The 12499-nt window shown below is 37.9% G+C and overlaps 1 protein-coding gene across 1 annotated transcript in view; it reads right to left on the bottom strand.

Moving 5' to 3' along the window:
* LOC109535662 (carbonic anhydrase-related protein 10) overlaps window positions 1–12499 on the bottom strand; it is an 81378-nt gene that overhangs the window by 42616 nt on the left and 26263 nt on the right. The window contains exon 3 of the mRNA XM_048660575.1: window positions 3880–4016. Coding sequence (XP_048516532.1) covers window positions 3880–4016 — 137 coding nt within the window. The remainder of the gene's footprint in view (window positions 1–3879; window positions 4017–12499) is intronic.

Raw genomic sequence — 12499 nt, 5'->3', positions numbered from 1 at the left:
TTCTGTTAAAGTTGTTTTGGTGTTTAAATATTTCGATGGCCTCTCTGGTGAGCCTCGGGTAGTATCTTTCAGATTGGTGCAGAATGTCCACTTCGTCGAAGCGTATTTGATGGCCGTCTAGCAGTGCGTGCTCCGCTACTGCTGATTTTTCTGTTTGTCCCAATCTGCAACTTCGTTTATGCTTCGTTTTGTGGTGGCGATGTATGCTCTTCCACAGCTGCATGGAACTCTGTAGACTCCTGGTGCTGATAAAGGATCCCGTTTGTCCTTGGCCGATCTTAAAGTCTGTTGGATGGTTCGAGTTGGTTTAAAAATGGTTTTTACTTGGTGTTTCTCCAGTATCTTGCCGATCCTGTCCGTGACTACATGTATGTACGGGAGGCAAGCCCAACTCTTACGCTCATCATGCGTCTTTGTTGTCTCCGAGCGATCTTCCCTGTTTTTTGGTTGAATTGCTCTATTGAAATCATTCTTACTGTATCCATTCCAACCAAAGGCCCTTTCCAGGTGTTTTAATTCTCTCTCTAACTCGGCTGGTTCGCAGATTCTTCTGGCTCTTTCGGTGAGAGTTTTGATGACTCCTTTTTTCTGACTGGGATGATGGTTTGAACCACTGTGCAGGTACCGGTCGGTATGTGTCGGTTTTCTGTACACCGTGTGGGCCAGCTTTCGTTGGTTTTTCTGGTCACCAAGACATCCAAAAAAAGCAATCGCCCATCCTTCTCCACTTCCATAGTGAATTGAATTTTAGGGTTCATTGAGTTGAGGTGCATCAGGAAGTCTTCAAGTTCAGTCAGACCATGGCCCCAAACAACAAAAGTGTCATCACCATAGTGAAACCAACACTTAGGTTTCCTCACGGCTGTGTCCAGAGCGTCCAGATGGTGCAAGCGTGGAATTCTGATAAAAGTTATGTCAACGATTCCATTAAAATTTGTCATACACAAAAACATATAAACGGATATATCAACAGACAAAACGATCGATATTGGTTAAATATTAAGCTACATATTTTTCAAGAGGACCTCGCTTAGACTCCTAGGTAAATAAAATATATTGGAAATATTAGCAAAGCAAATTGTAGGTTCCAGATTTCTAGAAAATAACATAATTAGTGTGTTGTATTTAAAGTAACTTCAAAATATCGTCTATCAACGGATTTAAGAAATAGTGGCAGAAATTCACGGTGAGTTTGAAAATCCATTGGAATGGATCATCTGATTTTGCTCCCTGCGATTTGCGTTTAAGTTATCTAAAAGTCAAAGTGTACATTATGAGACGTCGGAACGGCTCAGATAGAGAAAGATGCAACTACAAAAGCGGTCCAAAACGATCGTAATTAATTTTGGATCACAGGAAGTATAGGGACAACATTTTAAACATAACATAGATAACTTCAAGTTATTTGGAGACCAATTTAAGCATAAATAAGATAACGGTTAATTAAAGTTGAGTTTTTGAAACAATATATTTTGCGAAATTTTCATTCCTCTAAAGGTCGACTTTTAGCGGATAAGAAACTTATTAAGAAAATATTCTAATCGGCTCAAAAGATAGCAAACGGGGGACTATTAACGTCCCCACTGTAGTTATCACAGATGGTTAATAAACAATTAGTTTCTAGTAAACATCTAGTTATCGACATATTTATAAATACAGGGTGATTCAAAATTGGCCTTGTTTCCTTTAAAGGGTTCCCTTTAAAGGGTCACTTAGAGAGTACGAGGAAAACATTGAAATCTTTGCCATATTTAGTTGGTAGCTTGTTGGAATACTTAACCGTTCAAAAAGAAAAATTACGCTATTTGCTTCAAATTACGAAAATTTTTGATATAAAAAAAAACTACTCTTCTGCAATTTCTTGGTGGTCAAAGCAGCAATGTTTTTTGTCATTAACAGATAGTTACAGGTAGATTTGCGAGTTCAAAAAGTCAAACTCCCCCTGACGGCTAAAATTATAACTTCAAGTTAACTAGTATTTTGACACTTGTTTTGTTGACCATGGTGTTTACATCTGATTCTGATTTGTTTTGTTCTAATCAGCTTTTTCAAGCCTTTTTAAACAAATAGAAACAGCAGTTGAACACTTTTGTTCAAATCATCCAAGGCTTCATTGTCACAACCGCAAAACTACTGATAGCATATGGCCCCTTGGTGTGCATCAGCTGTCCTGTTCATGTGTGACTTAATGACGCTAAGTAGTTGGCTATCACTGGACTAAGAGGGCTGCCCATTGCTACTCCATCCGTCTGCTCAAAGAATTCGCTGTTCCACTGAAAGTAGGTTGTGGTTAGACAGTGTTCGAAGAGTTTGGCGATGTCTGGTGGAAATTCTCTCGCAACAAGTTCCATTGCCTCCCTGATTGGTACCATTGTGAACAATGAAACCTCATCAAAACTCACAAGGATTTCCCCGGGCGACAACGACAACGAGTGCAACCTCTGAACAAAATGGGCTGAGTCCTTTATAAAGCTGTCCGTTTTTCCATTTTTGGCTGTAATATTTTAGCTAGATATTTTGCAATATTGTAGGTCGGACTTCCAATGGCGCTCACAATGGGTCTCAGTGGTACATCCGGTTTATGGATCTTGCCTCATCGCCTTTGATAATGTCCACCGCAGTTATGGGACGAAACGTCAGGAAGAAATTCCGATAGACCACGGCTTCAAAGCCCGGAAAACATTCCTAAATGTGATTTAACCGGCCGTAAAAGCCTTCATAGTCTGATAACAACATAAAAGTTGAACAAACATTTTGAGAATAATGAAGGCCCTGCTACACAGAAGTCCTAAGCAGCAAACCAAAGAACTACCGAAGAGACAAAAACGTTTTCCAATGTTAGTCCTGTTCTGCAACCTTTTCAAATAATTTCTGGAATGGCCGTTGCATTTTTGATGACGCGACGACAACAAACGGGAAAAGCGGCTCCCGCTAACAGAAACAAGTTGAAAAATGTCGCCGGTCATCTATCACGAGAGCAGATCCGCAATGGTACGGAATCAGAGCACTGAGCGCAAGCAAACTCTCTCTCCCTCGCGACTCTACACTAATGATCAAAGTCATTACACTGACGGGGTTTCCAGTTTTTGTCCAGGCCAATTCCAGCTTTTACTGAAACGCAACATAAATATTTTAGTCCGGATTGTCTTCTTGCAAGCGAAATGGCTATTGATTGATTGCCATTTCCCGGCATTAACCCCCCATTTTCTACATACATTTTCTACGGTGGATTCAAGCGTGATTGCTATGCCCGATGTGGATGCAATGTTCATTTAACAATGTAACTGTTTCCATTAATTTTTTGACTATAAGGCATGTTTTGTTCTTTGTAGCCATCCATGTGACTGTGATTAATTTGAAAGCTCCTAGTAAAACTTTGCCAATTTTGGACCCCGCTGTATATTAGATTTCATTCAAATCCCTTAAAGAATGTTCCAGTACCAACTGGAATTTATTTTTCACAACTTACTGATGTATGACGAGCATCTTAACTTATGGCTAGAATATTTTAATCCTTCTGCTTCTTCTGACGCATTCTGGATCGGCATGTGAACAGTTTGGAGCAAATTAGATATTTCAAACACCCACGCTTAATCGGCAAATTCGACGATAATTTAAATGAATTTCACCACTCAGATAAAAATGATATGGAAATATACACGTATCTCCGTCCATTAATTGCATTGTTTCCACTATGAATTTACTGGTTTCCACCGCAATTCAACCGCAACATTTTCATCAATCCTAAAATTGCACATTCATTTAACTTCACATCGTTTGCGGAAAATTAGGGGCTGGGGGATTCATTGCGAGCAATACGAACTCAAGACTTTTCCGGGCGATTTTTCAAAGATTTTCCGAGTCGAACGGTTAACTTACTTTGTGTTTGTCGATGTGAATGTGCCTCAAATAGGGATCGTAGAGCAGTTTGTCTGGTTCCACATTAACGGGGCTTTGCCTCCTGCCCCTAGAACACATGTTCCATTGTGGATTCATGAGCCCCCAATACGCTGGCCCTGAAACAAAGATGAATATTTAACTAATAGCCACTTTGCCTTAAACTTTAAACTTCCAGCCTTGGAGATGTTGAATCGTGTTTTTCCTCGTAATAATGCAATGAATTAAGCCCTCATAAAAACCGTAATGGAGTTCTCCGGCTCGTCGGCTCGTTACTCGCTTTTATTTTTTAAGGCAAGTCGATTGAGTTCTCAGCAAAGAAACCGTACGGAAATTCGTGCTTCATCCATAAGCACGCCCTTCTGTTGTTTTCTAGCTCATTACGGTGTATTCCCGAGCCGCTGACAAATGACGGTCGTAGTGAAAAATGAAGTAGAAACGACGACAACTTGATAAAAGGCAAAAAAGTCTGTTAGGACTTCGGATAGACATTGACGAAATGGCTGAGAGCCTTGTCTGGGTTGCGATATTTTAGCTAATAGACGACTTTAAAGGGCTTTTTACTCTGGATTTAAATGATTTTCAAATGGCACATTTTTCGCAAAGAAAGTCTGGAAAATTCGATCAGCTCGCACCATTCATAAAACGTCAGGTGGCAATTCTTTCCTAGTAGGCCTAGGTAACACTGTGTTGAGTTGCGTTTTTGAGTGGATGCCGCTGTGTGAGTTGGTAAATTATAACTCATCGCGCCTCACAAGCAAGAGCAGAACAATGAATCATCGAAAGAGCGAACATGCAAATTATTAAATAATCATGTTTATTCTGTAGTTCAGTAGATTTTTTTCGAAAAGGTATATGGATAGTCGGTTTGCTAACGACAGTGGACAAAATCGGTCGACAATCCTTTATGCCGTGTGAATCGCAATCTGTGCAGTAGTTTGTGAAAGTGTAGCTAACTTTTTGATAGTTAATGGGTAGAAAGTAGAGGATGGGGCGCCAGCTTGCAAAAAGCTGGTAAGAATGACTTCTAACCTATTAAATCTTTTAACTTCAACTGAGTTTAGTTTTCCAACAAGCAACTGAAGTTTTATGAATTCTTTATATTTATATCTCTCTTTGCTTTGCTGATTTCAAATAAGTTTTGGTTTTGGACAGATTTACTGCTGTCTTTCTTCTTTCTTTCCAGGTGGCACTATACAGCTTTCGGTACATGTAGAACTTGTAGTCCCATATTCATCAACTGACTCGTAGTCATTTGATTCAATTATAACAACATGCGTGAGTAAATTATGGTGGATTCGTCACAAAAAGACACACGAAATTTGAATATCAGACATTTGGGTGCACGTTTACGCCAAATTTTCATTTAAGAAAGAAAACGTCTCCTACAGAATGTCAGTCTTTCAAGTTTCCACTGGCTTTACTTTGGAAGTTGGAATTTTCTCTCTCTTTATGCAGTTGCGAAAAAGCGTTCATTTCAAATCAACATTTACGAAGCGCACAAAATTTAGGATTTTATGTGATTTGAATGAAAGTTTGAAGACATTTTGACGACATTGAGAGCGCTCTTCTTTACTGAACGCACAACTCTGAACTTGTAGAGGATTTTCCATTTTTGAGTTCTTCGTTATCACTGTGCCGTACTTTTAATTACGCTTTACATTTAGCACAGGGGCGGATTAAAGCTTTACGAGGCCCGGGGATGGATATTCAAACAAAAAAACGGTAACCACATTTTTTAGGAGCAACATTTTACCAAATGTCTTACTGCAACACAACTGCACCGGTGCACTGAGTTGGCGCAAAAAGCCATTTCGACAACACTGTGAACACTCCTGAAAATTAACTGAGTGCCTACTGTTTCCTCATAGTCTATGGATGAGAAAAAGGGTATTTTAGATTTAAAATTAACTTATAGAAACTGGCTTCAAATTCTCCGACTTGCCAAGGCATTTAGGAACATTTCTTCTTTAAATATCATCCATTATTGAGCCGTATTTGATGTCGCGTCACCCTTCATATTTGCGCCAAACTAATTCCGAAGCAGATTCGTGAATTATTAACACCTAAACTTGATTGAAATTTATCTTATTTATGTCCCCTTCTGCTTCCACAATATAAACGCGATTTAATAACCGTCATGTCAAAATTAACACCGTTAGCTAAAGAAAATGAATTAATAAAAATACAAGAATGAGTTGAGCAATTTTCGAAATATACAGAAGTAGACAAGGATGTTGAAAAGTGTTAATACGGATTTAGAGAGCAAAGGTGCATTTTAGTAAGTTATTTACAAATATCCAATACAATTTTCTTCGATTTTACGATAAATTCGATATTTTCGGATTACAACGTTTCCAAGTGGAAATTAAAGACACAGCAAATTTTATCTCCAGAAAAAAAATGCTATTTTTCGAAAAATTCAAAATGCTGAAACGTTTTTTTTAAACAAACGTTTTTGAATTTACTTTTCATCCGAAACAAACTTGAAGAAAATTTACTATTTCCATCAACTCCTGTCGCGAGTTGTCTATTTTATATTTTATTAAACTAGAAAGAGTATCAAATATTTCCTTAACACAATTATGTTGACAATTCGTTGATCAAATTAACCGAACAAAATTGTGTGTGGCAACCAGCAAAAACAAGCAGTTTAACTCAACCATAAAAACTAGTTGGTAAGTGTGCCTATTTGTAATTCACGACAACTTCTCCGCTAACCCTTGTTTCCTCCATTCTTTCAGTTCTTCGTTCCGAGTTATCGCTCAATATTCTCCGACCGAAGGCAACTAATTCAACTTTCAGACTATTGTTTTACGCTTTTGCTCGTTTCATTGGACTACTTCAATCCACGAGAGGAATTTCTAAGGGATTCTGTTTGCCAACTCGCCGAACTTTCGCTAATTCTATGTCGTATTTAACTTTTCGACAGACCCAGGAGGACGGTACTAATCGTAAGACCTTCTTCAATTAGTTTCCACTGTTGTGTCTAGTCGATATGGAGTTGGTTTTGTAGCCTAATTAAATTCCGGCAAAAATTTCCCCGGCAAACTTTTAACAATAACGTCTGGTAGACGCATGTACAAAGCTGGCTTTATACAAACAGCACATGCTGTAGACTTTTCGCTAAAGTCCAAAGTAAATTTTACCAATGGGGACTTCAATTCTGCCTTGCGACATTATCAGTGAAAGAAGCTTTCGGTGCGACAATAAAGAGTTAACTTTTTCCTTTCGAACAATTTCCAGGCAATTTTGTTGCCACGACTAAAAGCGTTATGGCTGTCGTCTTGTTTATTTTCTTCAATCTGGCGGGATTAAGGGTTCGAATTAATGACACGTAGCGATTTTATGACGACACTAAAACGAGCGACGAATGCAAATATCAAACCCGATGAACAAGACAAAGTCTCTGAAAATGTCATTGTTTTATTGCGATTCAGTGGGGAGTGGTTGAGCCAAATTGCAGAAAAAATGTATTCGATTCAGCTCGGTTGCACTCAAACACTTACATGCGCCCATAAACTCGATTTTTTTCATCATTTTTTACAAATTTCGCTCTTTTACGCTCCATAAAAATGTGAAAATCCTCCCAGCAATGCAAAATTGTTATGTGCACAAGAGGAGAGTTACGACATACGAAACGGGCCACGCTGACTGGCCACTGACAAGTGTTTATTTGCCTGGATCGCACACACTCATAATTTAAATCTGTTCATGACACCGTGCTTAAACGAGCTTAATGTCTCTCGTCCAGCTGAATTTTAATTTGCAGCTGATAAGGCTGTAATGGTCGAATGCAATTGTTTTTTCAGCAATTTTCACAGATACAGAACAGATAAAATAGGGGAAAAATGATTGTGGAACGATCGCTGTAAAATCACATTGAGGGGCGATTTGCCAGATAAAAAACAAACAATTGTTAATTGATTGGAGGCCATGATTAATCAGAATCAGAAGCGTTCAGCACACGACATATTTCGAATCACAGGGGAATCGTCCCCTGAACTGTGCGCACTTATTTACTGGCACAAAATTCAGTTTTTGGCCAAAATGACCAAAATGATTTTGACCAGGAAAATCTTTAATATAAAGCATGGTTGGAAATGCGCGACTTTTCAATTCGCAGATTTTCTAAATTTGACTAACCATTTTCAATAGCAATATCTACTCGATGACCGCCGACTTTAATACAATTAAACCCGCAATAGAAACGCTGGCTTCAGTTAAAATTTCCAATTTTTCCCGTGAGTAGAGGATGTTGCCAAAGAACATTGACACAAATCGGCCGATTGAACATGTGGCGACCGAATTATCTCCCAGTAATAACATTGATCAATTAGGGGCGAACCTCGAAGTGGATTCTCATTGACACAAATAAAAGTGGCGTTTTTTCGAATTCATCCGAAATCCTAATTAAAATTTTAAGGGATCTAGCAGCTGCCTAACGCAAATAAATCGGTTTGCACACTGGCGAAACGATGAACAGAGAATTGCCGTTCTCGCTTAATCCCCACTCGACTGGAGTTTCCAGTTTAGTCCCCGAGGAGTTGTGTCGACACAAAACCGAGAAGTTCCAGATAAATGGATTTAAATATTTCCTAATAAAATCTAATTAGTTGTCACTTCTACTGTACCATTAATTGCAAACTACACCGCTTAGAACGCAGACCGTTTCAAACGGATTCGCTCCCATCCCGACCAAAAAGAGAGACTTATAAAACATTAATCAACATTATCAAACCTTTCAATATAAATCTCTTTAGTATTAAGTTAAATTATTTAGGGTATTTTGTTGGTTGGAGTTTGCTTTTGTTTACACAGTGTATGCCAGTACTGCGCTCATAACGTTTAAAATTTAAATTCATTCGCGTGGAAAGGACGGCAACATTCATAAAAATAACTTAATCTGTAAGCGGAAATAAAACTCACCTTTTCCCTCTTCTATTTACGGTGAAAATTTGCTTGAAGAGCAGTAAGTAGTTGAACTAACACAAATGAAAATTTTTACAAACGTTTTTCCGCATAATTATCAGTACCAGTTACTGAAAACCTAGTTGTTACTTTTAACGGTTATTTTATTGGCCTTTGCAGCATTAAGCGTATTTTGGATAAAAATTAAAGATATAACATATGACAATAAATAACAATAGAACAGAAGCAAACAGACAGATAGAGCATAGCTTCCTAAAAATCCTTGTTTTATTACAAACATAAAAAAATATTTCGCAGTGATGACTCTTCAAACATCCTGTTTCGCGTGCCTCGCTATAAGAAGTAATAAACGAGTGAATCCCTAAAGCATAAAATCATTTTTAGAATCAAATATTCAATTGAAATTCCTCACTGAAGGTGGGTATTCCAAACACTTATACACCGCACCAAAATCACCCTGTACATAAAGCCCAGAAACAAATTTTTTGAGATTTTATTCACATCTGTGTGCTCGTTGTTAGAGAATCTTCCAACAATTTATGCCCGGTGAATAATTGTGTCAAATCAGGCAACAATACATCAATTTAGATCGTTTAACCCAAATGTACACCTGCTGTCAACTATTTAGATCAATTGCTAAATACACACTTGTAGCCCGTGAATGTAATAATGCTGCATCCTCTAACTTTATGCGTAACTAATGAGTGAAGCTCTATCTATATTATATCAGATTTTAACTTAGATAATGTCCTAAAATACTTTTCCCACATTTTAATTGAAACTTTTGCAAAATCTCAATTTGCCAACTTTACGTTAATAAATTACAACTGGAATCCTTACTTGCACTAGTAAAAGCACTTCCCGCTAAATGAGTAAACACCAAGAAAATTCCATTATCTAGGCAACTTTTGTACATATTATGCCCAAGGACATAAAGGAAATAATTTGAAACTCTAAGCTGGGTTTTACAACTATCCAAGGGTTAATTAAAGGCAAATTGGTTTAACATAAACTGTTTTACGAGTCAATATCTGTTTATGGTCAATTTCTCCACCTCGTAAAAAATATCGTCAAGCAATAAAATATCCTATTCCCTTTTATTATTTATTTTTAACGATTGGCTATTATCTGAGTGCTCTTGTTATTAATAACTAGACAACCGTATGGGTTTCTGATAAATGCATCCGAAAAGGGAAAATACTAAACATGTCAGCGATCGTACCAAATGTCCCTTAGGTACTAGAGAAATGTAACTAGTAAAACCGGTTTAATAAATCACGATCAGACTGCATTTACTGGTATGAATAATTTCCCACTTTAATCTACTTTTCAGATAACGAATTAATGCACACATAGGCACAATTAATTTGATATTGGATAGAGTGAAAACTGAATTTTAAATAATGCTTTCCTATAACGTAACATCGCCCATCTAGGGACTTCTAAACATTAAAATTTTACAATCGATTTAACGAATTAAACGGCAAAACTAATATTTAATGATTGGAAGTTTCAAATTCAATTTCCAAGCTGAATAGTAGGGCCTAAAAAATTTATTTTATCAATATCTAACGCGCTAAGTGAACTTTGGAAACGCCATTGGAAAAAGTCTGGATCTTACTATTTACCAATGCCGCGATACGAAAGGTAAAATTTGCAGAAACCGGCCTAATTCAGATGAAAAGTAATACGACTATATTGTATGTTGAGTGCAACATTATTCAATTCAGCAATTACTAACTTTGCTCCTTGTCAGAGTTCCCACTTTAAAGTAAATACATTAAATAGCGAAAACGACATGTAATTCCCTGCTCAACATTTGCACCCTTTTTTATTCGCTGGCAGCTTTTAGTGCATTTGCCTGGATACACATTAAACCCTAAAAGCAAATTTCTACTGAATAGGTAAATTCAGTTTTAACGTAGTTTCCCGATGTTTTTCAAACATGAAAATGTTTTAATGGGAAATCGTGCAAACGGGATGCTTAATGTCTTAATCCGGCGGGATATTCAGCATTATCGCATATGGTTAATGCCTCACTTAAGCATGGTAGTAAAGACTAAGGCCTTTATGATCAATTTCGGCACGTACTTAATGCGAAGCTTGCTCATTTGATAGTTTAAAATTTTAAGCACAGGTTTTCTGGGCGGCTAACTTTTGCGACTTAACATTACATAAATCTGGAATCTGCGTGACTCTGACAAAACAAAAAGTTCCAAAGAATGAACGCCAATTACGACGAGATTCGCTCTCAATATACACATGTATCAAATTTCCGGCCTGAAAGTACCGATCGGTTTTTCGCAGCGAAAATGCATACGGGAGTTTTCGGGAAACACAGCCAGCAAACCGAAATTTTGCACCCATGATAAATTGCTTTCATTAACACCGTGCTGTTGACACATACAAGCGTTGTAGGTGCAAATAACATACAGTGCGGCCCGTGTTAATTCACCCCATTGGGGGGTGAACAATTGACAATTGGAAAGGGGGTTTTACCGGCCAATAGTCGAAGACAATCGGATCTGTTATGACGGTTAATCTGAGCATGTATGTCGAAGACTGTGAATGATTAACGGTGAAGAGTACATCGCAGAGCGTGTAGAGAAACGTTTAACTTCTCGCATAAACTCAAATAATAAATAACATTTTCCATAGTCTCCACGAAGTATAATCACGCTGTATACGATCCACAGTTTGTTGTTGGAAACCAAATCCAATTTCCTTGTGCATTATCAAATGCGATTTTGAGGAACACAGTGCAGCACTATAAGTAATTGAAGCGCAATGTTAAAATTGGGCCGTATTCGATGAAAATGCACTGAAACTTTTCCAAGGAAATGACCCCAAAGAAGCTGGTGCATTCAGCCAGCCCGATTCCTTTAAGACTGTTTTAAACTCCGCAAAGCTTGTCGGCATGGGCTGTCCAGTGCGGCCTTGATAAATTGGAAAAAAGTGATCGAATACCGTGTCTCCATCAATAGAATCTTCTCTTTGAACTCGATGTGCTTTCCAAGGCTAATGTTATTTCAAGGAAGGCAAACTTTTGAAAGGAACTTTTTCAAAGGAAAACTCTAAGCCGGTATGTGAGACCAAAGCAAAATAGTAATAAGTAACCCAGTTGTTAAGGGAACATTTCCGGCCAATGTATTTGATTATCTTTTTTATTTGTAGGCAATGCATTTCAATTTTGAGCGGTTTTTTCTCTGCTTTCAATTGCCTCATGTATGCATCGTGTGGGAGTAGATTTTGGGTTTTTCAATAGAGAGTATTTCAGTTTAATAAACGGAATTTTTCCTCTTGAAAGGGAAATAGGGCAAATAATACTGATTAATAATAGGAACCAAAGTTGCACTGCAACAATGAAACTTTCAGCATCATCAGAACCGTTGAAGGAATCTGATGAATGAATTTTACTCCGCCTGCGTTAGCGGTTGGGTGAATTAAGTAACTCAACTGTTGACGTTGCCGGTCCCAAGCCCGGATAAAGGAGGAGGGTTCATGGGAGAGGCAAGCAACCTACCCACGGTAAAAAAAACTTATGCTCATAGAACCAACAACTTAGCCTCGAATAGGACTGATTATTTTGATGACGACACGGCGAGAACAAGGAAACGAATAAGAAAACCCAAACCCCTTAGAGTGGCGACTTGGAATGTAACCTCCTTCA

Source organism: Dendroctonus ponderosae, unplaced genomic scaffold (assembly GCF_020466585.1).
Source record: "Dendroctonus ponderosae isolate FM_Combo_2020 unplaced genomic scaffold, Dpon_F_20191213v2 Dpon_F_20191213_1, whole genome shotgun sequence".
Classification (NCBI taxonomy): Eukaryota; Metazoa; Arthropoda; class Insecta; order Coleoptera; family Curculionidae; genus Dendroctonus; species Dendroctonus ponderosae.
The sequence above is the reverse complement of the archived record's forward strand: the minus strand, read 5'-3'. Positions and strand labels throughout refer to the sequence as shown.